Source organism: Mustela putorius, unplaced genomic scaffold (genome assembly GCF_011764305.1).
Source record: "Mustela putorius furo isolate JIRA1106 unplaced genomic scaffold, ASM1176430v1.1 tig00003988_pilon_pilon_pilon, whole genome shotgun sequence".
NCBI lineage: Eukaryota > Metazoa > Chordata > Mammalia > Carnivora > Mustelidae > Mustela > Mustela putorius.
In genome coordinates, this window is record NW_025422127.1 from 8504176 (window position 1) to 8530861 (window position 26686).

Consider the following 26686-nt stretch of genomic DNA (forward strand, 5'->3'; position numbering starts at 1 on the left):
GAGGCTTTAACCCACTGAGCCACCCAGGTGCCCTAATAAAATCTTTTTTTTTTTAAAATTGAAAACAGTGAAGCAGATCCTTGATCCTTGTACAAGAACTGCTAAGTAAGAAAGATGATACCTCGGTATTAAGGAAAGCAATGTGTCCCCTTACAAGAGAAAAGAATAACTATGAAATGATGCATGTTTGAAATCAGGTGTTTTCTATGTTATTGGAGATTGGCAGATAAAAATTACTTATGCAGGGGCACCTGGGTGGCTCAGTGTGTTAAAGCCTCTGCCTTCAGCTCAGGTCATGGTCTGAGGGTCCTGGGACTGAGCCCCACATTGGGCTCTGCTTAGCAGTGAGCTTGCTTCCTCCTCCCTCTCTGCCTGCCTCTCTGCCTACTTGTGATCTTTGTCTGTCAAATAAATAAATAAAATCTTTGAAAAAAAATAAAATTACTTTTGCAAAGGGCAGGAGAGTCCCTTCAACTGCTTGGGTGGAATTGGAAATGGGAAGATTTAGGTTTCTTTCCCCATTAATATGAGCCTATGTTAAGTTCCAGCGATGGTAAAACTTCTAATACATTATAATAAAACTCTGATATTCTGATCCAAAGGGAAGGAAAATGGTTAGAGCTTCAATTCAGTTGTCATTTACTGTCTCCAGTTTGTAACTGAGGGTTGAATACCAAGCTTATTTCTAATTATTATTTATTGTCACTTTGATGTTTCGGACACCTCAGACATTAAGTTTAAAATGAACAGTCCCAAGGTATTTACCTTTTCACATCATAAAAATGAATTAAATACCATGAAGAACTCTGGAAAAATAGAGAACAGAGGGACACAACCACCACCATTATAGTTTGGTGATTTTCCCTCAAGCTTTTCATCTAAACATGGGTCTGCACTGTAATCGTTCTATCATAATGAAGTATCTTTTTCTACTCTGCTTTTTTCCCCAGTAACAATACATTTCTCCATGTACTTAGATAATTTTCAGAACCATCATTATTGGATTCATATTAACTATTCAGTGAATGTATATTAACCATTCTTCTATTATGGTTACTGTTTTTTCCATTACTATTTTCCATTAATCATTCAATTATTTATTTACTTATTCATTCACTTTTACCAATCTGCCTTAAGCACTCTTAACTATTATCATAAATACTGGCCTGAGGGCATATCTTGCATTTTATGTTGTATCCCTAAGATCAATTCCCAGACACGAGATTAGCAGGCTGGAAGTACTGACATTTCTAAGACCCCTGATACATATCAGAAGATCATTTTCTAAAAGGGTTCTAATGAATTTGTATTGCTTCCAGAACAACAGTGTCACTCAGGTCAGAATCTGGGGTTCATCCAAGATTCACTTCTCCCTAAAGGAGGAGTCACCAATCCTATCTATTCTGGCTGATTCATTCTTCTGCATGCCATTAGAATTAAAAAAAAAAAAAAAAAACCACTAATTGCGTCCTTTCTCTGAGTAAGCCCTCCAAAGGCTTGCTCTAATTTTTCAGGATAGAGTTCAAAATTCTTAAATCACCCGTAACCTCCCCTGCCTACCTAGCCTACTTCACCTTCCACAAATCTCAAACGATATTCTTCAGGCTGGTCATAAAATGTCACCTCACCTGTCCTGATTTCACATCTCTGTATTTTCCCCAGGCTGGCCCCCTCTGCCAGGTCTCTCCTTTCTTTTCTTCCCTGCTACAGTCCTGTCTGCTACTCCGAAAACCTTCTTGTAATTTCACCTTGCCTCCCGAAGAAAGAAACCACATCTTCCCCTTTCTGTGATTTTTTAAAAAAGATTTTATTTATTTATTTTAGAGAGAGAAAAAGAAGGAGAGAGAGAAAGGGAGAGCATGAGAAAAAATAAGCAGGGGGAAGGGACAGAAGGAGAGGGAGAAGGCGAGCAGGGAGCCCAATGAGGGCTTGATTTCAGGGCCTTGCGATCATGACCTGAGCGGAAGGCAGACACTTAATGACTGAGTCACCCAGGCACCCCGCCCCCTTCTCTGTGATATTATAATATGTTCATTTTTCACAACCCCTAGGCTGCATAATTTAGTAGTTAAGAGTTTATACTCTAAAATCGAACTGCCTATTTTCAAACCTGTTATAATCTGTGCCTAACTTAAATAATTTTGTGAGACCTCAATATTTTTCAAGGGCAAAATAGAGACACCAGTAAGTCAGAGTTTTGTTGGGATGGTCCTTATTGCTATTTAACACAAAATGTGGCATACGGTGAATGTTAAGCTGATGCTACCCACTAATATTACACTTACCACATTTCTTTCTCTCCTCACAAACAAAGAGCGTTTCATTGAGAGCAGGCACTATGGCCCAGGGCCTGCCTGGGTAGTTGGCATACTATGGATTCTAGATACCCATTTCTTGAATGATTGGCCCAGACCTGAGTAAATAAAGCATGGCTTCTGCCTTCTACAGTTTAAAATCTCATGGAAAAAGCCAGACATGCCAAAACAGCTTTTTATACAGAGCACTGTAATAAGCACTATGCTGTGTGGGCCCTGGCCAGGATCTCTAATCCTGGAAGCCTACAGGCTTGCTCTCTGAAACTCCCAGAAATAAGAGAGAGAAAGGCAGAAGAAAGAGCATAATTAATAAAACCATACTGAACAATCAATCAATGATCTACATGGTTGGATTTAATGACCAACTCAGAGGGTTTCTGGCTTCTCACAGAGGAATTTTTGAAGTAAATCCATTGTGATGACCAGAATCCCGACCTTATGCTGAGTCAGAGAGAGAATAAGAGGGGAAGAAGAAAACCAGATTAAATATTTAATGAGAAGATTTTAAATGATTTTGGTGTCTCACGCTCAGTGAGTTTTGGATGTAAATTTTGGTTAAAAGGGTCAGTCCATCCTTCCACAGTGTGTGTGCTTTTAAGTTTCCAAGGCTCCTGTTCATGTGTCTTTGTAATAATAGATTCTTCTAAATCATGCAAATTCAGAAAACAGAAGTAGCAGCGTCCTCCAAAGTGCCTAATGGGGAAAGTTAGGATAGTCTTAATGGTCTGAACCAAGCTTCTGGATAACATTTAATAGGGTCTCTGTACTCTTCCCTTCTCTCCGTCAAGTGACATGGTTTTGTGTTTATTACAATGCACAACTAAGTACAAATGCATGGAATTAGCCTCACAATCTACTTCATTTCTGAGGAGAAAACCAAACAATATTCTCTTAGACAAATTCCATGCCATTAGAAAATGTAGGAAAATCAGAATCATAGATCATGGGAAACAGAACATTGTTCTGAAACAAGATAAAACTTAATTTTCAAGGATGTATCTGGAACATCTCCTAGAATATTTACTAATAAATTGCTAGGCAAATGTGGCATTTGGCATCTATGTGAAAAAGGTCTGCTCTTGCCTGTGTTTAGCCTGAAAGCCAACAATCTGAAAGATGCAAAATTATGTATACTGTCACTCGTAACCTCCCAGGTATAAAAGCACCAGAACAGAAAGATTGAGTAACTCAAGATTCACATTTAAAATCTCACAAGAATAAAGGAGAGGGGACAACTATTTTAATCTTCAGCTTGTATATCCTCAACTCTTCAAGAAACAATTTTTTCATGCTAGGGTTATTTCTCTACTCAAAGATAAATTAGAAATATCTTTTTGGTGTCAATAAATGAATAATCACTTACCCATATATTCTCAGTAGCTGATATAAGCAAACCCACCCAATTAAAAACAGAATGTGTGATGAAATTCTGTTTCAGGCTGTAATATAATTAACTGAAAATATACAAAATGTGTATTTCCACAGCATTTTCCAATATGCTGAACTTTACAAAGATTTATCAACTCAAACTTTACAAACATTTCTTTTTACTAGCATAATAAGAAAATGTTTATTAACATGGAGAGGACATAATAATATATTTTCTACACAAACCTGAGTCTACAAATTTCTCACCAAAGCCAAGTGTCTTTCTTGCCTGTGGTAGATGTCATGTGCGGGGATCCTAAGCCACACTGCTTCTCAATGGCACAGTTGGCTGGGGTTATGAGTGTAGTCTGTGGTGAAGCCAGATAGACCACATCGTGTAGGGAACCACATTGTATGGTTCAGTCTTAATAGCACTGTAGTAAGAAAAATCCAGGGACTGGGCACCTGGGTGGCTCAGTGGGTTAAGCCGCTGCCTTCGGCTCGGGTCATGATCTCAGGGTCCTGGCATCGAGTCCCGCATCGGGCTCTCTGCTCGGCAGAGAGCCTGCTTCCTCCTCTCTCTCTCTCTCTGCCTACTTGTAATCTCTCTCTGTCAAATAAATAAATAAAATCTTAAAAAAAAAAAAAAAAAAGAAAGAAAAATCCAGGGACTACTTACAGAAATACATCAGTTAAGTAGATTTGCTCATTTATAAGTCATCCATTGAATTAGTAAGCAAAAGGCAGAGATTCTTTGAGATACTAATAAAAGTTCATTCATTCATGTGCTCACTCATGGATTCACTCATTCATTCTACCAGTTTTTAGGAGTATCTTCTGTGTGTCAAGGTTAAAAAAAGTGGCCTTACAGTCTAGTGACTGAGATAAACACAACCATTTCAATCTAGTCTGATTCATGCTTATTCAAATAATCTGAACCAAGTAAAATCTCTACATACAAATCTTGAGCCAAACTCAAAATTTAATAAACTAATCAATTTTCAAGAATACAACCTAGGGGCCCCTGAGTGGCTCAATCGGTTAGGTGTCTGCCTTTCAGGTCATGGTCTTGGGATCCTGGGATGGAGCCTTACGTTGGGCTCCCTGTTCAGCAGGGAGTCTGCTTCTCCTTCTCTTTCTGTCCCTCCCCCCTCTCTGCTCGTGCTCTCTCTCTCTCTCTCTCTCAGATAAATAAAATTTTAAAAATAAAAAAAAAGAATTTAAATCAGAATCTTCCTTTACTGCTCTATATTTAGCCTAATACTAATAGTACCATCTCAGAACTACAAGTGGTTATTTGGTTTATAGAATTAGCCACCTATTTAAGTAAAGGATGGAAAAAGAAAAATATTCCCGCAGGTAAGTGGGAATTTCACCAAGGACTTGGCTCCTTGAATACAACCAGAGAAATTTAACAAACACTTGTGGCTAGTGGGCAAATGTACATGGGATGACAGCCTATCTGAAAGGGGGAAGAAAAACCCATAATCTTCAACATGGTCTAGGGTCAGACTATTTAAATATCTTTTACTTCTCTGAGCTGTTTCCTCATCTGTAAAATAGAGAATATTACAATATCCAGTTGACCCCAGAACAATGCAAGTTTGAACTACATGGACCTACTTATATGTCAAGCTTTTTCGAAAAACAGCTATACAAAAACAGCACAGTACTCTAAGTGCATTTTCTCTCCCTTATGACTTTCTTAATAACATTTTCGTTTCTCAAGCTCACTTTATTGTAAGAGTATAGTAAATTATACATATAAAATATGTGTTAATTGGCTGTTTATGTTCTTGGTAAGGCTTCCAGTCAACATCTGGTTACTGGTAGTTAAGTTTTAGGAGATTCAAAAGTTAAATGCAGATTTTCAACGGTGTAGGGGGTTGGCTCCCCTAACCCTCACATTGTTCAAGAGTCAACTGTATACTCGCTAGGGTTCTTATAAGGATTAAAGGAGATAGTCATTGTTTGTGCCCAGCAGAGTATCTGGCACATTTGAAGAACTCTATAAATGAAGGTTCTGTCATAATGTTGCTATGTCACATTATGCAGTGTCACATCCTTGTTTCATCTCATGAAGTCACCCTCCATTTTTCTACCTGCTGGCACAAGTGTATTCATAGTGACTTTCAACTTAGTAGTCTGAGATGGTCACTTCAACATAATGCAAGACTTTCTTTCTAGAATGCTTAACTTTTGTTTGAGGTACCATAGCAAGGAAGATGAAGTCCATTCCAAAGCTACAACAGAGCAAAACGCCACGGAGCTCCCTTGTTGGTATCAGACAGCGGTAACTGTTGGAATGTCTTCCCTAGGCTAAGGAACTTGTCTCCCCTCATGTTTTATCAATTGGTCTTAACTCCTGTAGACTTACAGAGCTAGTTAATGTAAGCTATCTTCTATAGGACAGGTCTTCAAATACGCAAAGACGGCTACTCTGTCCTAGCTAAGGCTTAAGTACTTTCCTTGTACTAAACATTCCCAGTGTATTTATTCCTTACGTGACACAGTTTAAGGAAATCAGCATTCTCCCTGCATGCCAGGGAGAATGTATATTTCATATACAAAGAAAAAATACAAATAATGTGCAAAAATCATTTTCACAGGTGGCAATTTATAAAATGAAAATGATAGAAAAATCCTTCATTCTTATTTTCCCCCAATTTCTTATATATTAACACAGCTCTATTTCCTAGTGTGTGGTGCCACCCCCCACCCCCGGTTATTACTGTCTTGCACCTAGTGGTATCAAAGACACTTTCTTTATACTTCAAGGGGTGGAAGCTAAAATCTTGAAAGGATTCCCCCCACCCCTGTTTTGTGGAAGCAGTCCAAACCCATCTGCATGGTTACTAAAAGCCCAGGAATCTTGGAATCACTGCTAGGTTCTTTTTCTTTTCCAATAGGGTAAAGAGCAATCAGATAAAAGAGGAGAAGCCTTAAGGAAATCTGATTAGGACAGACCTTTTATAAAACAACAGCAACAATAATGAAGCATTTAAATAATTCTCAATCTATGCAGATGCACACTTTCTGAAGATCGTATCATTACACATACGGAACTACTCTCTGGTCGTAATTCATGACACAGCAGAAACGACCAGCCAGATTACTAATGCAACAGCTTTCCCAAGACCAGTTTTTCATTCCAATTTACTCTTTACAAAGCTTTCAACAAACATAAGCTGATTATGTCATTTCCCTGAGTAAAAGTCTTAGTTTCCTTGGTTGCTTAGATGACAAACCAATTCCTCAAACTAAGAAAATTCTTGCACTTCCACCCTTGCACCCCCACCAGATATGCTTTTCTAAATCTCTGATAGCTGTTGACCCACTGTGTATGCTTCACCATCCTACAGGCTACGTTCCTAACCCTAGCCAGCTGTGTAGCTGTTGTGACCTTTAGATTGGGACAAAAACAAGGTGGCCTAATATATCTTTACAACTCACTACTGCTAAGATTAGGCAGATGGCGATTTGGGGTCTTTTCTAGTTCCATACAAATTTTAGGACTGTTTGTTCCAGCACTTTGAAAAATGCCGATGGTATTTTGATCAGGATGGTGTTCAAAGTACAGCTTGCTCTGGGCAGCATTTACATTTTTAACAACGTTTATTCTTCCGATCCATGAGCTTGGAATGTTTTTCCATCTTTTTGTGTCTTCTTCAATTTCTTTCATGAATGTTCTGTAGTTCCTTGAATATAGATAATTTACCACTTTGGTTAGATTTATTACAAGGTATCTTATGGTTTTTGGTGCTATTGTAAATAGAATTGATTCTCTAATTTCTCTTTCTACAATTTCATTGTTAGTGTAGAAGAGAGCAACTGATTTCTGTGCATTGATTTTGTATCCTGCCACATTACTGAATGGCTATATGAGCTCTAGTAATTTGGGGGTGGAGTCATTTGGATTTCCCACATAAAGAAACATGTCATCTGCAAAGACAGAAAGTTTGACTTCTTCGTTGCCATTATGAATACCTTTTATTTCTCTTTGTTGTCTGATTGCTGTAGGTAGGACTTCTAGTACTATGTTGAACAAGAGTGGCAAGAATGGGCATCCTTGTTGAGTTCCTGATCTTAACGGAAAGGCTCTTAGCTTTTCCCCACTGAGAATGATATTTGCTATGGGTTTTTATGGTGAGTAACATAATATAGAAAAAGAAATTAACATCTAAAAAATAAAAAGAGTTAGGTAGATGGGGCCACCAAGAGTCCCACCTACCATCATCTTCCCCTACCACCATTTCCTAGATCAGAACCTCAGGACCTTGTTCTTTGCTGTTCTCTCTGTATAAAAGAATGCACTTGTCCTAATTCCTCTGTAAAACCTCATTAAGTTTAAGATGATGATCAAATGCCACTCTCTTTGTGAAATCTTTCTCCATTTTCCTAGGCAGTATGCCTTACAATCCCCTCTGTGCTCTTGTGGTCTTAGGTCCTTTTTCTGTAAGAGCAGTTACTGATTTATAACGTAATTTTTATCTCTATGCTTCCTTTCCTTATTAGATTATGAGCTCCTCTGGTGTACTGAGGATTTGAGTCTTACTCACATTTGTAACCTCAGAACCTACCATTGTGCCTGTCACACAAGGATAATACACATCTGTTGAATGAATAATAAAATAAAGTATCTGTTTTGTTTTGAAAAGGAAAGTAAAGTTTCAAAAAAAAAAAAAGGGAGAAAGAAAACTAGAAGTTACAATGGATTTGTCAGAACTGTTCAGTGGAATTATAAGACCTTGCCAAATAATAAAATATTATTTTAGTAGACCCCTGCTATCTCCATCTTAAGAGACAAGGAGGTGTAATTTTTATGGGCATGTTTATTCAAGCCAGTGCACTAAGCCAATTATGATTCTCTGGTCACTTAAAACTATCAAAGTTTAGAAAGCAAAATAGGGCATATATTTACTAGCTATCAATTATTAAACATTACTATTTTTTCCCAATCTAAATAGTTCACATATTCAGCTTCAACATTTTTTGTTTTCATAACTTCCTAGGTTCATCTGACAATGTATTTAGTTGGCAAAATTTCTGCTTGATTCTATTTAATTGTTTCTCTAATAATGAGTAATTTTTTTCCATTGACATCAATCTGACAGCCATAGTTCTGTTTTCAAATGCATATTTTTGGGTTGCTATAATTCAAGGTATCACCAGTGTTTCTTAATTCAAATATTTACTCTATGTGCAATATCCCCCAATATGGCATTTCTTACAGCTGCTAGAAATCTTCCAGAAACCTACCATGTGAAATTAAACATAGTCTTCAAATGTAAGAAGCTTTGGCTAGCGACCAGAATACTGTTTTCAGGTTGCTTTAGACTTTGTTGATCTCAACTGCAGACACCTCGACATATGGTAGCAAAGTTCTCTCCTCATCAGTTCTTTACTTAAGCCTGCAATTTCCTTCTGGGATGAGAAGAATGGTAAGGATTCAGAACCATAGGGCTCCTGATCGTTATAAGTGACTGACTAGTATTTCTGAATATTATTTTTTTACCCCTCTTTATGGGAGGTGAAACGTTGGGTACCTTTTGACGTACTCCATGTTTGTTCATTTAATCTATAGTTGTAAACCTGTAATTGAAAAATCAAACTGGGACATTTCTTTAAAAAAAAAATTGTGCTTGGGAGAATGGAGAACTCAATAAGAATCAATTGTTCTCAACCTGAGCTAGTTCCTCATGCCCAGGGACATTTGGTAATATCTGAAAACACTTTTTTTTTTTTTTTAGAAAAAAACCATTTATTTCCTTCTGTCGTTTACACCATAAGTAATAACTAGGTAAGTGGCAACTATTAATTTTAAGTTGGAACCCGTAAGTCTTAGGCCCCAGCAGAATCCTACAGTTTTAAAATTGTTTTCCCCTGCATGTTTGTTCGGGTGGGATTATGGACATTGAAAACACTTTTGGTTGTCACAAATGGTAAGGTACTACTGGCATGTAGTGTGTAGGGAAATCTAGTCATTCAATTCTTGTTCTCCCATAAATAGGTCTCATTTTTTCCTCTGGCTACTTTTAATATTTTTTTTTCCTTGGTTTTCAGTTTCATTATGATGTATCTGCGTACTGACTTTTAAAGATTCATCCTTTTGATAAAACCTTAACAGTTCTCTTGCAATTATTATTTCAAATGCGTTTTCTGCATAAACTCTTTTTCCTCTCCTTCAGGGACTCTGCTGTCTGCTGATACAAATGTCAGACAGTTGGTATTGTCCCAAAGGTCCATGAGCACTGATCTTCCCCCTGCCCCAATTTTTTACTTGTTGTTCAGACTGGACAACTTCTATGAATCTGTCTTCCAGATTAACAGAAATTAATATGACTCTTCCCTCTGTTACCTCCATTCTGCTACTGAATCGATTCAGTGATTTTTAAAAAATTTTTGTTACTTTCTATCTTTCCCTTCACTTCAATAATGTTTGCTCTTACTTCTTGAAACATTTTTATCATGATTTGTTTAAAAGTCTTTGGTAGATAATTCCAACATCTGCATCAATTCAGAATCATCTGTTGATTATCTTTTCTCATGAAGTTCTCCTGGTTCTTTACAGGCTGAGTAATTTTGGACTGTATTCTGGATATTCTGAATATTATGTTATGAGATCTGGAGTCTTATTGAAACCATATGGAAAATGTTAATATTTTTCTTTTATCAAGAAATCAACCTTGCTGGGATTCAGAATGCAAATTCTGACCAGCCTTCTATAGGTTGTGGTTTCAATGTCAGTTCTGTTACAAAGATGTTGAAAACATCTGTCCTGTACATGTACCATCCAGTGTTCAGTCTGGAAGCCAGGCTCTGGAAGCCAGCTCTGGAAACCTTGGCTCAGTTCACAAAATCTTTGGTAGGTATACTGCTTAAAATCAGACCTAAGTGTATCCAGCGCAGGGGTAAGCTGAGGAGTTCATAAAGAACTTCATGGGGGATACCTGGCTGGCTCAGTTGGTGGAATGTGTGACTCTTGATCTCGGGGTTGTAAGTTAAAAGCCCCACACTGCATGTAGAAAGTACTAAAAAATAAGATCTTTTAAAAAAGGAGGACTTCATGCCACTGTTTTTTTAATCTTCACTGCCTCTGTCATCTCCCTGGCGCTTTTTGATTCCTTGGGTCACCCCTTCTCCTACTCTGCCACAAACTTCCCATGTGATTTTCCTCTGATTTCTTGCTCTTGGGAAGTAGACCGCATACACGTGTCGCTTAAATCCAGCTGTTGATACTGGATCTCGTTGAAATGCCTTGACATTTCTGTTATGTAGGTGACACTCATCTCTGGTTTCTAATATAAATGTAAATATTCATTATTTATTCATTTGATAAATCCTAACTGAGCACCTGCTATGTGCTAGTTAGTGTTTCATGAATGATACAAGGACACTTGCCTCAGGAACTTACATTTAAATCAAGGGGAAATGAAGTGAATACATATTAAGTAAATATACAGTATGTCAGAAAGAGATAAGTGCTTCAGAGAAAAATATATTGAGAGGAGGGAGGTGGGGATGCAGACTGTCATTCAGAGTCAGATGGGAGCCAATAGAGTGAGGAAAGGAATAATGAGATCTGCTTGAAGGTAAAAGGATTGTTTCATTTTTCCTAGTCATGTATCGGATCAGTCATTTCTAAGATAATTTGGGAGGTAAGACAGTTAGTTGGGGGTCCATGTACAACCTGCCACCTTGCTCAGAAGTTCCCTGATATTATGTCTCTTCATTTTATTTTTTAATTTCTTTAGAAGATTTTATTTATGTATTTGATAGAGAGACAGCGAGAGAGGGAATACAAACAGGGGGAGTGGGAGTGGGAGAAGCAGGCTTCCCGGCAAGCAGGGAGCCCGATGTGGGACTCGATCCCAGGACTCTGGGATCATGACCCGAGCTGAAGGCAGATGCTTGACGACTGAGCCACCAGGCACCCATGTCTCTTCATTTTAATCATTTGAATTCCATATGTTCAATGCACAACTTTCAATTGTGCCTGAAGAGCAGGCCAACTCTTCATTATCAAACAGCCTTTGGAGTGGAATTACTTACTGTTTATATGTCCCCACTTTTTTTCTTTTCCTTTTTTTTAAACAGTAAATACTGACTCATGTACTCTGGGCCAAGTTTCTTTAAGGTTTTAGTTTACAATAATTCTTTTCTTGTGTGTTTTATAAAATAGGTTCACTGTACAAAAATCAGAAATCACAGATAAGCAAAGAGAAGGAAAAAAGGTAATTTAGAAATATTCATTTAAAATAATTTTGGCCTGTACACTCCCAGTTGTTTGTTTGTTTTTTAAACCACAAATAAGTTTCAAGGGCTTTTCAACAACTGTTCTCAATGTAAGTATGGATTCAGCCATACTTACTCTCTTAACTCGAGAGTGCCAAGACCACCGCACCCTGCTGCACGACAGAATGTCCAAGGTTGCTCACGTCATGTTTTGAATTCTGTCACTTTCCAAGGAGACGTACATGTATCACCTATTTAGTGTCCTCTTTAAAAATCTTTAATAAAGCTTCTGAATTGATGGTGAATGCTCTTATCTAGTAAGATAAATTGGCTAAATGTATAGCCAGGCCAATCACACATGTCCTTTTGTCACTAATACAGGCAACGAGGTCAATGCACTACAGCAATGACAACTGCTAATTTTAAGTACTCTGTGCTAGCCACACCAATAAGCAACTTATAAGTGGCTTATAATTAAAATTAAAAACATCTTCTACAGTATTTCAGAAAATTCTATCACTGTAAAACATCAGAGTTTAATTTTGACTTATTTCCAGAAAAATGAGCTAGCTATAGTTAATAAAACTCAAGAGAGCCAGACTGTAGTGTTTGCTTGAACTATTCACACTTATTTGTCCTGGTCCCATCAATAATTAAACTGCCCCCTGATGCCATGAGCATACCATTTAATTCTTCTGTTACACCGCACTGAAATGCTCTGAAAAAAGTTCCTCTTGTTATATTATTTACTACCACTGCATCAGCATCCTAAATTACATGTGGTAGCTCTCTGTTAATAAAACAGGAAATTTATTTTTCAGGAAATGGATTACTCATTGGTAAAACACAGCTACGACCATCTTTACTCCAAAAAGGCGAAAGATAAAAATTTTATCCAAAGCATGACATTTTAATATCAGTCTTTGACCTAATACTTCTACTCCAAGGAATACAGCATAAGAAAAAACACCATAGATGTGTAGAAGTTTGAAGTGTCCAACAACAGGAAAAGAACATGGCCATGCAGATAGTGAAACACTATGTAGGCACGAAGTATCCTGTTTTAAAAGATTATTTCCAGACATGGGAAATGCTAACAAACTTCACATGAAAAAGACAAGGTCCCAAGCTATATGCAACAAAATCTCAAATTTTGTAAAAATACACATGTATGTATGTTTGTATACTACACAAATATGTTTCTATATACAAATACTAGGAAGATATAGCCCAAGATATCAATCACAGGTAGTGTTAATATGGAGAATTTTTTCTATTTTTTAATGTTTTCTAAATTTCTACAATGAATATATATTTTTATATTAAGAAAGAGACTCATACACAGATTGGTGGTTTTCAGATTTTTAAAAAATCTTATGGAACTTTTCTTTAAAAAAGGTTAGAGTGTTAGAGATGTGTTGTAGACTGGTATCTTTTATTGACATAGTAATGTCTCTGTTTGAATATTTTCAATGGTCTAAATGAAAATGCAACATTTTTTCCCTAGGAAATGTTTTTGTTTTCTTTCTTTTCATACTGGGTTATTTAAGGAGAATAGGATTTGGCCTTGATCAAAATATAAAATGACTACAAATTTTCAAATTTTACTAGTAATCTCTCCTTCCTTCAGGTTGGGCCACACAACCAACGATACCCAAAAGTAGGTTAATTTAATTCCTGTGAGTCTGAATCAGATAACCTACAGCATTTATGCCAAAATGGAGTAATTCTCAGTGGCCTGGGACCAGTCTCTGCTGCTTTGAAACCCTGCCTATAACTGGATGATGGACAGGTTTTGCTACCTCCCCCAAAACTGTCATTCTTCAGGATTTTCATAAGAAATGAATACACTGGGCCAAGACTTGAGTGTCTCAATTCTATGAAATATCTTACCTATATACTGAATAACATCTCCAGTTACCACAGTACCAACAGAGCCACAGTAACTATGAGCTAAGACATGGGGGCAAAGACAAAATACCTACCCACCAGTCTGGCTCTACAATTTATATCTTTGAGTATTTTATTTCCTCCTCTGTGAAATGTGAATTATAATACCTGTTTCACAGGCAGCACATGTGAGTGAATGTCTGAAAAATGCAAAGTACAGTGCTTGGTGCACAGTTAAAATTAAGTGGTAGTAATATACAGAGGTCATTATAGAAATAAACTGATACTTGATGCATATTTATGCAAACCAAAGAAGGACAAAAACATGAATACTTTGGAAACAATCCATGGGGAAATGATAGAGTTGAAGATCATTTAAAACACACCAAGATAGGTGCCTGGGTGGCTCAGTGGGTTAAAGCCTCTGCCTTCGGCTCAGGTCATGAGCCCCACATTGGGCTCTCTGCTCAGCAGGGAGGCTGCTTATCTGTCTCTCTCTGCCTGCCTCTCTGCCTACTTGTGATCTCCCTCTGTCAAATAAATAAATAAAATCTTTAAAAAACAAAACAAAACACAAAAAACGAAAACACCAAGATAATTTAGCATATTCAACGGCTACCATTTTACTGGGCTCCCTTTAAATGATAAACTTCTTTTAACATTCTTAAAATTGGGAAATAAGATCATGTGATAAGGTGCTTAAATAAAGTGATTACTGCAAGCTGGCTGTGTCCTTTCCTGCAGTTCTGCCTGCTGGCATTAATTACACTGTTTTGTGCGGCACATGAGCGGCACATTTTCTGGCTACAGTATCCAAGCAGATGCAGGACCCTCTCTTTCAGCCTGAGTAATGGAAAGAGCAAAATCTCATCACTTTGGGAGGCACGGCTGGAGAACAGAGAAAGAAACACCTTGCTACCTCCTGTTCTTCGGGAAAGAAACAAGGGCTGATAATGACACAAACCCACGTGTACAAGGAGGCTCCAATTCCCAACCTTCTCCTAAAAAGGCCTCAGTGAAGCCCCAAAGTTAAGACTCTCCATGGGAAACACCTGGGTGGGCACTTCAGGGGTCTGGAGTGGGGGTGAGGGGGTGCTGACCAACACAGTATGCATTGGGTTATTCCCTGATTTCCCATTCACTGAGGAAATGTGAGAACCAAAATTTTAATCTGGCGACAATCAAGGACACTGGGAAGACACTCCCCAGAGTGTGCTTACAAATATGGTTTGGAAGATCCTAGTAAGTGATAAACCAACAATATGCAATGATCTGGATGGGGTCATCACATATATTCTCCTTAGAATGAGGACACACTGAGTATAACCGCTTGAAGAAACATTTAGTATAATGGTACAGAGTAAGGGTTTAGAATACAGACAATAGTAAAGATAACAGTTAAAAGATAATAGTTAAAAATTACCTAGGACTTCTTAAGTCCAGACACCGGGCTAAGTGGCTTCTCATGGATGACTCATGAATCCTCCATATAATTACCCAGAATAGGTCACTATATCTACTTTACAGATGCAGAGACGAAGGCCTAAAATGTTTACAAATATTCCCAAGCCCACACAGATCGTGCTAGTGACAAAGCCAAGATTCATGACCGAAAGTATCTGATTTCAGAGCCTAAAAGATGAACCACTACATGTAATTCTGACCAACAGGGTTCATTTACAGTTGGAAAGGCCTAAATCTGAAATAATCAATATATGAGTAATTGAATATTGTTGTTTTTTAACACAGTTTCACCATTTCTGCTTGCTGAAAATCACAACTATTTCTGATGTGATTAAAATTTAAGTTTTAAAGCTATTCCTTATACCTATGCATGGAATTAGATAGATATTTTTCTAAGTATCTTCCTGATTGTTATGTCCATTTGGGCACAAAAACATTCCTAGAATTACCTGCTCCAGACTCTTTATTTGACAGAACAGTTTGGGTAAAAGGATTTTCTACTGCTGGCTAGATGGAATACAATACAGCTGTGTAAGAGGCTGAACCTGTCACGTACCCAGCACTTATCTCGCTCCATCTCCATACAGACATGGGGATACTTTTAAAAAATGAGGAAGTCTCAAAATCCTCTCCCCAAAAAAGACAAGCATTGTGCTAAGGACTCCATAAGAGTTCTAAAGGTCACTTCAGACTAGCTCTGATGATTTCTTTCCATTCTGATAGAAAATACGCTTCTGGAACCATAATAATGGAAGAAGAGCTGGACTGAAGAGAAAGGTTTAGTAATCAGAAAAAGAAAAACGGCAGAAGAGACTGGTCTTGCTTTTTAATCTAAAGGGACCTAAAGTTCTCCGGGCTTGATAGGTATGGATTTAGCTTCCTGTTCTTCCTGACAAATGTGTCCTAGCGGGCTGGTTTGGCTTCTCAATAAGCTCCGATCTTTCCCTTTTGCCTTCTTCCTCTTACACTTTCTTTTTCCAGCAACAATATGTGGAAAAGTGTGGGATGTAGTGTGCTGGGTTTGCTTGAGAAAGGTAGAATTCGACACCTGTAACTGTAATGACTGTTAACTCTCCACCTGGTCAGCAATGGTTAGAAGATGGTTTGCCCCACTAAATGGCAAAGCAACCAGTAGTCCCCTATAAACAGCATTCCAAGAATTAGACTTCTTTTGAGTCCCAGGAAATCTGGAAGGAAGAAAACTTCTAGGTAGCAAACAGGCTGTGTGTGTGTGTGGACACACACGCACTTGTGTGTTTACTGTATATTCCCCAGACTCTTTCTTCAAGAGCCGAGAACTTATTTCCCCAACAACTGGGAATATCGGCTGGTGAAACTCACAGCTGATCCCGCTCTGAGAATTGCCCTTGGGAACAACCCTCCACCAAAAGGAGCTGCTTCACCCTAACACTACTTAGACCCTCCCCAAGGGTAGCTCAAATCCAATGACTGCAAAACAAAGGCGAGGCCTCCTCATCTGGACAGGACACAACTCCAAAGGACCATTCTAGCTCCAGCACAGCCTGAGGTTCAGCTTCTCTCCCTCTGCCCCATCCTGCCTTACCCACCCCCTGCAAGAGTGGAGCACACTCTTGAATCTCTTGAATCATCTCCCAAGATCACAAAGCAAGGAAGCCAAAAGAGCTGGCATTCAACCCCAAATCTCTTTGACTCTCTGCCCCAGGTTTCTACCAACTGTATCAAGCCCTGGACTTTGATTTACAAAATTCAAATCCTCACATCTTAGTAAGACATACAAAGCACCTTTCTATAACAACCATCCTTCCTAGCCTCATATCCCAGCACTCAATTCCCACGTGACCCTGGCCCAGGGACATCAAACCCTTTCCTGAACACACCATATTACCGCTTTCCCTGGAACAGTTGTCTTTGCTGCTTGATGACCACCTGCTTCTCCTACAGGTCTCACTCCAATCCTCGCTCTTCTGTGAAGAATTTCCTGACCCTTCCAAAAAGTTTAAGATCTTCAGCTCTGAGCTCCCACAGCAGGTTGTGTGTCCCTTTAGCTTGGTAAATGCTAATTACTATAATGAGTTCCGTGCAAGCAGGGACGTGTCTTTTAACTCTGCTTCCTCAGGCATTTTAAAGATGTTCTGTTGAATAGATACATAAATGAATTCGACTGAGGTGCTGGCTGAGACGCTGTGGCTGAATGGAGGCCAGCCTTCCCACGCCTAGAAGCATCACATAGCACCATCCAAATTTGGATAGAATGTGACCTTCTTGAGCATGAGGACTGGTTTTTCATCCTCTACGTAGCCCTCCCAAGACCTAACACCATCTCCTGCTCATAGATGTTCAAAAACCCCAATGAACTAAATGAGGCATTGGCCGAAAGAGCTGACATCTGAGAAAATCATTTTCATGGCTCTATAAACTATTTTTCACATTTCTAGTTTTTAAGATCCATTGGGCATTTCTCTACCTGTTCTTGTCTTAATAGGCTCTTTCAAATTGTTTTAAGTTCCTCCTTTGTTTGAATCATTTGTATTTTTTTCCTATTTCACACAGCAAAAGAGGACCTGGAGTTTGCTAAATTCTGTTTCTGGGTCAGAAAGAGAACCTAACGTGGACACATCAAACACAGCTGAGAGGTTTTCCAGCTGGCCGGCCTAACACTACATCTTTGTTTCCAAGGGCCCCTTTGAAACATAAATATGTCATTAATCTACAAGGTGCCCCCCCCCTTTCTGAAACTAATGTTTACTTCCTGACCAGAGTACAGTTATGGATATAAGCACCACATGCTACTAGCACAAAGCTGAGGATAGGTGGGGAGAACCCTTGTCCTATAAACATAAAAACGGAAAGCCAGTCTTACTGGGCATGTAGCTGCATTCCCCACACAGGATATGGTCCAATTCTGTGACTGTTCTCAACAAAAATAAAATTACTGAGAGCTGGCTGAGAGTAGTAACAATGATAAGAAGGCTTAAAAGCCCAGCTCCTATTTTGTAAATGGATTTGGGAAGGCGGAAGCACTCTGGCATGTAAGAGCCTGAATTTTCTGTGCCCTCTGGGATTGTCTTCATGTCATCCTCTCACCACCTCCGCTGCTAGTCTGCTGAGAGCAAAGAAAAAAACCATGATAACATTTTCCCGAGAGAGCAGCGCATCTGGTTATCCTGTCCTTCCCAAGTGTCTGATCATGTGTGAGCACCAAACACAGACTGTAAGGCTTTTCCCCTCTGGTTTCATTTTTCACAGCTGTAGGCAATGCGTTCCTAAGGACAGACGGGCAATCTGCAGGTACATCTCATTTTGCAATTTTGCTCACGTTGTTCAGGTCACAGATTCAGCGATTTACAACTCTGTACATACGCCTGCTCCAGCTAAACTTTTTTATTCTGTGTCTTTAAAATATTCCTTCTTTTAGCTTAAAAACTCATGGAGTACAATTAAGGAACGAAGGCACCAGACCCTTCTCAGTCATGCTTAGGGGCACAGATTATGGGAAAGTACACTGCGGCAGGACTGAGATGGAAAGTACCTTTTTAAACATCCTGGTCGAGTCCTCACTTATCTGCATGAACCGCATAATCACATTGTTCAGGTAGATGTCACTCAAGGTTGCATGGTCTTTGCTCTCTCTTCTCACTTGGTTCAGAAGCAGATACCAGCAGTTCACTGGAGACAACAAGTTCTGGTCTTTCCTGAGAAGTGAAAAAAAAAAATGGAATTACCATCAATTTCGAAGCTGTCCAAGCAGCTGAGGGAAGTCACCAAGGCACACGAGGAGCCACAACAGATGGGTATTGTCGCTCTTCTTCCTACTCTGGGTGTTGCTCAGAGAGGGCTACTCAGCAAACAGCAGAAGAGCCTTCCATGCTGTGATGGCGGAAAGCCAGCAATTCCCTAGACTCGGAAGGAAAACACTGGACCAAGAACACCAATCAAAACCCACACTCCTGACATGGGCCATTGGATCCTAATATACACAATCACAGGCAGGCTTTCAGCTTTAAACACCCCATTGTGAAGAAAGTAGTTATATTTACATAAAAATCTATTGACTATTGTCTCACAGACAGACTGTGGTTTGCCACTACGCACAAAGTCTGCTTTGAATGTCCAGTCTGCTGCTGGAAAAGAGATCTGGCTAGGTATGCTTTCCGTGGAACATACATTTGAGGATTATTTATTAGTCCCCTGATACATAAACATTAGCTTCCCAAAACGTGTTCCTGTGGAATCAGAACTTGACAACATTTTTGGGAGGCTCGTGAACAGAACCAAGAAGTTTACTGGCTTATAACTTGTCACTAAACTATTCCACATTTGTAAACATACTTTGTTTTATTCCAATATTTTTATTTTAATTCACCTTTTTAAGTAGGCTCCACACCCAGCGTGGGGCTCGAACTCACAAACCCAGGATCAAGAGCAGCAATGCTCTATCTATGGAGCCAGCCAGGTGCTCCTACCTCATTTTATTCTAGATAATAAACCTAAAAGTGAATATAAACCACAAAAGATGACTTGTAAAAAATCTTAAAGAAAACTTCCAAGCAAAACAAGTAACTAACTGGTATATTACTACTTCAAAAAAAAAAAAAAAAGGAAAAAGTATAATGCTTTTTGTTTTTTGAAGTCTAACTGAAAAATGAAGAAAAGGCACCAGAGGCTTAAGCTAACTCAGGGACACTAGAGCCATCTGTATCAGACATGTTATTCTACGACTCATGATCACTTATGACTCTAAGTATTAATTGAGGAAAGAAATCATTAAGTCAGCACTTTCTGCCTATATGTTCCTCAGATTCAGGATTTGATAATGAATCAAGTCCAAACGCTCTACAGAAGGAAGAGAAAGTAGAGGACGGAAGTAGAAGCAGGAACAGGGGCAGGGGGAAAGTCCTCTTCTGGGGTCCTAGCCCTGGCTCACACTAGAAAAGCCTCCTGGCACAGCAGAACTACAGCCCCAACCTAGAAAATGTCCTTTTATTCTCAAAGCCATCAAGCAAGGGGCACTGGTTCTATGACAGACAACAGCCCTTCTATTGACATTCTCTATCCTGTGAGCCTGAAAGATAAAGATCACCTTGTTATACTGACTTTTACATGTGTCCTTTATGCTGAAGTAACCCATACATTCTTTGAGAACATTTCTTACTTTGACAACATTTCCTATGTCTTTGTATCCTAAGTGCCTTCCCCATGGTAAGCATTTAATAAATGTTATTTCGTTCACTGAATAAACACATAATATTGCCTTAATAAATGATAACAATACTAAAATACCAATACCAATAACAGCAGTACCTGTCGGGCATGCATCAGTTACTCTAAGGAATGTGGATCTGTACTGTTCGAGTTCAATTCCCACAACTACACTTATAGCTACGTGATCTTGGCCAAATTATTTAAGCTTTTCTTTGTGCCTGTAACTTCATTTGGAGAATGGGTAAAATAACAGTATTTATAAGATTCTTATGAGGATTATTTCAGTTAATATATATATTTTTTAATGCTTACTTAGATCCATAATAAGTGCTCTACAAAGTTCGCTATTTTTATCTAGGGGATGTTCTAAAGACTTTACACACAGTAACTCTACATAATCCTTACCACTACAATTCAAGGCAGAAATTCTTTGTATCCCCTCTATCCGTGAGAGAAGTGAGGCTTAGTGAGGCACGCTGATTTGCTGTTAAGACCAAAGCTGGTTTCAGAGTCTTTAAGTAGGATGAAGGCTGATCTAAGCCTTGGTCTTCTGTCAGAGGTAACTCTAAGCTAAGGACATAATGAACTACATGATGAACATCCCCAAGCTGAGTGCTGTGCCCAAGACTTACCAAGTATCTGGTGGAGAGGAGAGGAAACACTGAGTACATAATCCATGCCGGCTATCAGTCACATCAAGCACTTCATCATGTTTCCCATTTAATGGTCACAAAATCTCATTGTACAAATTAGGAAACCAAGGCTCAGAAAGGGTAAGCAATGACCAAAACCACACAGCAAAGCCAGTATTCGAACCAGATCTAGCTCTTTCGTCAAGTCTGTCCTTGATTTTCTTCCTACCCTTAATTTGTCCTTTCTGTAGACTCATTATCCATCTTACCTTCATTCCCATATTCAATAAACTTACCCAAGTCAAAGAAAATTCCAAATGGTTTACCTTTTGACAAAAACACATCCACAAACTGGGAGGAAGAAAAAGGGGCAGCTGAAGCCCTAAGGGATCAGACTAAGGTGCATGGGCTCATACCCAGTTCGCAACCAATTACCAAGTGCACAGAAGACATTAAAAAATATTTACTGAATGGGTGAATGGGCAGTTTTCTTACTTTAAAAAGGGACAATTACTATAATAGAGTACTGGCTTCAGTCTCCTTTCCAGCTCTAGTCTCTGTCAAGTACATTGGACATCTGTCCACCCTGGAAACCATGACTAAGATCTATTTCTATGTTGGGCCAACACGAGAGGCTGCCATTTAAAAAAAAAAAAAAAATTCCCTATCTAGAATTATTCTGCATTTGCTTCTGCAAAAGTACCCTGGGGATACTGCCACCCTACTTTTTATGTAGGATCTAAGGCCACAGAAGGGTATAAAAGAAAACAGCAAAGCCAGCGATGAAGACAAAGACAGGCCTCTCTGACACCCCTCCAGTCTGCAGCTCAGGCTGAGCAGACAGGCCTTGTTGTTGCAGGGGGTTGGTGGTTTTCTGTTTTACCGACGCACTGAGACAGTCGTTGTGCTGGTCCCAATTTTATGCTGGAGTGCAGCGCAAAAGGGTTGCCGGTAGAAAACCTCTAGTCCCACCGCCCTACCTTGCACAGGCCTCACCTTTAGTCCCCATAAGGGACTAAAGCGTGGATATAAATGTCCACTTGAGTCTTCGGTTTCCTCTTCCCTTTTTGGCCCCTGGAAATTTCCCTTACTTTCCTATGAGTTCAGTTACACATTCAAAATGATGTCTATCATATTTTAATCAGCATTTCTGGGGGTTTTATAAAAGAAATACTTTTCAGATTACCTAAGTCTACTATATTTCCGGAAGATTGTGTTGCCTTTTAATTATCTCCCAGAGAAGTCTATTTCTTTGTCCCTTTAGTGTTGCTAGTGCACGCCATTACTGTGAGCCCCCTGCATGGTCTCCCTTCCTCCACTATGGCTTCTTCGTCCATAGTCCTATCTGTGGTCTTCGTCATCATTCTAAAATGCAGGTCTAAGGGGTGCCTGGCTGGCTCAGTTGGTTAAGTGTCTGCCTTCGGCTTAGGTCATGATCCCAGGGTCCTGGGATGGAGTCCCAAATTGGGCTCCTTGCTCATCAGGGAGCCTGCTTCTCCCTCTCCCTCTGCCTGCCACTCCCCCTGCTTGTGCTGTCTTGCTCCCTCTGTCAAATTAAATAAATAAAATCTTTAAAAATAAAATAAAAATAAAGTTCAGGTCTGAGCTGGCCAGTCTTCTAATTAAAACTCTCCAAAGGCTTCTCATGCTCTCAGGACAAAGTCCAAACTGCCAAGTGTGATCTACAAGCCTCCTGGACCTGGCACAATTTCATCTGGAGCCACATTGCTGACCACCTCACTACTCGCTCCCACCCAACTGCTTCTGTTCTACAAAATTGCCTTATACCCCTTCCCTTCTAATCCCTGATGCAGGATGTTCCCCTTGCCTGGAACCTCCATGTTTCACTTACGTGTCACTTCCTCCAAGACCTTTCTCTGACCTTCCCTTCCCCACCTCCACTACTAAATGGATTTCCATCGGGTCTGTCTGCACTTACCCTGTCACAGTACTTGGATTCTCCATTAAAGTTGTCTGCCTACTTGTCTGTCTCTAGGATCTAAATTACAAAGCAAATTTCATATCAGAAAATCTGTATATATTTTTTAAACAAAGGAAGTACATTTAATTCAAAGTTGTTTTTTTAATTAATTCAAGGTTTAACTGCATTTGGTCATATTATTTTCCTAAAGATCCTTGTTTTAAGTCAGTCTCAACTGCAGTAACCACAAATATGACTGGGCGGGGAGGGACCTAAACATAAGCAACCCCTACTGCTTATTTTCATACAAAATCACTACAGAAATCCTGAGGTCTTTGCTTGAAGAAGCAGCCATCTTAAATGTGCCCACTGAAACATCTACCTGGTAGAGAGTGACTCCCACTTCTCTGTAATCAGAAATTTTATAAACACACACCTTTTCTTTATTTATAAAGTTATCCACAAATATACATTTACTGGCAAGAAAAAATATCAAGAGATCACTTTTAAAATGTGATACATTGATGCTCATAAATTATAAATGCAAAGAGTTGCCTTTTACATATGGGGATATGCTAAGCAACAGCTTCTCAAAGATGGAAAATTCTAAAACCAAGGAGGTGTTAAGAAGGTAGGCTATCACCTTGGAAAGACAAATTTGAGTCAAGTCTCTCTTACTTGTACTGTTGATGATCCTTAGTGCTTCTTGTCTTTGCCATGAACCTTTCTGCTAACTTCTCTAGGTTCCGAGAATATTCCGTCTCAATTTCAGCTTTTTTCCGGAAGAAATCCTGCAGGTCCTGGAGAAGCTGAACTCTCATCTCTGTTTGCTGTTCCAGGCATTTTTGCTGTTCTACCAGCTGAGCTCGAATTTCTAAGGAAAGAAGAGAATCCATTGGATGGTTTTGTGAAAATCAGTGAGGTGTGCTGGTACGTGCAAGATAAAGGTAAAGAATCCTACGACACATTTAGCTCTGTATTGGACCTTTACGAGATTGCTGGGTCTAGATTCATTCTTTACATAATCTGCTGACCCTTTAAAAGAATGAGGCAAGTCCCAGGAAAGAATGTCAGAAATTAGAACAGAAACATGGGTTACATTTGCAATGCCACAAACATGCATGGAGTCATGAGGCAAAAAAATTAAAGCCTTGGAGATAACAATTCATGACACGTGACATCTTTGAGGTGCTGCGTACATTGTAATTTTTTCAACAGCATTTTCCCTCAACTATCCCTTATGAGTTTGAATGGCAAAGATGCGAGCATCATTTCTTCCAGACTTCTGAACCACCGCATATTTGCCAGTTGGCACATACAGAAACTGACATCTGGTAATTTGTATTTAGTGCATAAATTTCTAGTTTGTAAAACATGTAGCTTCTGGGTTTATAGGAATGCCGTGCCTAAAAATAATTTCTTTCTATATCCAAATAATCCATTCATAAATGGAGTCCTGAGACTGCACTTCATTATTCTGGTCACAACATCAAAGGCTCTTCGCTTGGTCTTCACTTTTTACACACCGTTCAAACTAACAGCTCTATTGACACATGTAATCCTGAAGAGAATTCTTTGATGATTTTAATACATTCGGAAGGTGAAGGTTAGTCTTTGAATGATTTAGGGAAAACACAAAAGCAAAGGCGTATCATGCAAAACTATCTGTAAATGACTATTACAATGAAAACGGTGTGTTCTGGAAAATGAGATACAGCCGTAATGACGGACTTATTCTTGTCTGAGATCCAGGGTTCACCTCCACACAAGCAGATTCATACTGGAAAACTTTATTTCATCCTTCCCGGAGTCAGTGAGTATTCCCTAAAAGTGAGAGCTGAATCTCATTGAGTACAGTTGATAGAAATCAATGTCCAGGGGCGCCTGGCTGGCTCAGTCCATGGAGCATGTAACTCTCCACCCCCGAGTTGAACTCGGGGTTATGAGTTTGAGCCCCACATCTGGGTGCATCTGGGTGTATAGATTCCTTAAAAATAAAATCTTTAAAAAGGAGAGAGAAAAATCAATGTCCAAATAACATCTCAATTCCTTCCTATTATTCTTCAACAGGGAAAGACTGAGTTCACAATATGTATGTATACACTTGGCCATGTTTAATCAAACTCATTAACAGCAGGGTAGTCAAGTTCTCAATGGGGAGTCAGGAAACGTGCTCAATGTAATAATGGCTAACAATAATCAAACACTATTCTATACCCTACTGAAGTAGGTAGGAGTATTATCCTCATTTTACAAAAAAAGAACTGAGATTTAAGGAGATTAAATACTTTATCCTGGCAAAAAAGGCCCAAATAACTATGAAATGAGGCCCTCAGTAAGGTCATGATCCAGGCAATACTGCTCTGGGGAGCGTAGGAAGCATTTCTCAAGTGTCCTCTCCTTGGTTTCTCTACCTCTAGGTTGGGGGAGCCATTATTAATCGCATAGAAGTGTGGTGATCACTAGAGTGAAAACATTATTACAGGCTTTTAACTACCAGGAACAGCATCTGGTTTTTAGTCAATCAAAGTAAGTGTTTTTCAATACAGTATTATAATCACCATGTCTGCCAAACTCTTTTCCCCACAAATACAGAACTATTTTTGTTTCATGAAGAAAAAAGAAATCAAGGGTGGGGATATTTCTCATTCAGGAATCTCAGTAAGTCTTTTAAGATTTAGTAATTTTAGCACATCTTGCTGCGCTAAGAGAAAATAAATCAATCGTCTTAGGCTGTCAACTAGGCTTTTTTTTTTCCTCTTTTAAGCAGTATTAGTGCCAAATAAGAAATAAAAGTGGCCAAGAATACAGATCTCAATAGAACTACACAAAAATTCTGTGGGCTTCCTTCTTCAGTCTCATTCTTAGATTATTCTCTTGCTTGCTTCCTTCAGTGTTTAAAATCAAGAACTGGGGCACCTGGGTGGCTCAGCGGGTTAAGCCTCCGCCTTCGGGTCAGTCATGATCCCAGGGTCCTGGGATCGAGCCCCGCATCGCCTCTCTGCTCAGCAGGGAGCCTGCTTCTCCCTCTCGATCTGCCTGCCTCTTTGCCTACTTCTGTCTACTTGTGATTTCTCTCTCTGTCAAATAAATAAATAAGACTTATTTTATTTATTTATTAATTAAATTAAAAATCTTAAAAAAAATCTTTTAAAAAATCAAGAGCTAGGGGATTTTGAGAAGGAGGACTATATTTAAACGGTTAAAAAAACTCATCTTCTTTTTGCAGGCAGTAATTGTTACTTCATATTATCTGTAATTTCCCCATGAATACAGGACAGTAACAGCATTTTCAGGAAGGAAAATGTGAAGGGACAGAATCTAGGGTATTGTTGTAAGAAAATAAAACATGCTCCAAAAACTGAAGGAGAATTCATTTGATCACCTCTTTAATTTAGACAAGTTGGGGACAAATGAGGAAAAGATCATCAAAAAAGAAAATAAGGAAAAAAAATATCAGTATAAAGGTACTACCATAAGACATGCCTTATTAGGAAGAGAAAACCTTTGGGTTCCTCATACCAAACCAGAGCCGAAGGCAGCACAATGTCAGAGGAGCTCACTTCACTGCATGTATGGTAAAGCTTTATTAACATGACCTCACTAGACGTGATCTAACCTTATATGGCACTGATGAACTGAAAAGATATTTTAATAAATGAGTAAAATAAACAGTC

At 39.0% G+C, this 26686-nt stretch overlaps 1 protein-coding gene across 2 annotated transcripts in view; it reads right to left on the minus strand.

Moving 5' to 3' along the window:
- The window catches only part of SRGAP1 (SLIT-ROBO Rho GTPase activating protein 1), a 266482-nt gene that overhangs the window by 109679 nt on the left and 130117 nt on the right, over positions 1-26686 (minus strand). For both annotated transcript variants that reach the window (XM_004766598.3, XM_004766597.3), the window contains exons 2-3: positions 23688-23883; positions 18784-18946 (exon numbers count right to left, since the gene is read on the minus strand). In XM_004766598.3, the coding sequence (XP_004766655.1) occupies positions 18784-18946; positions 23688-23883 (359 nt within the window). The remainder of the gene's footprint in view (positions 1-18783; positions 18947-23687; positions 23884-26686) is intronic.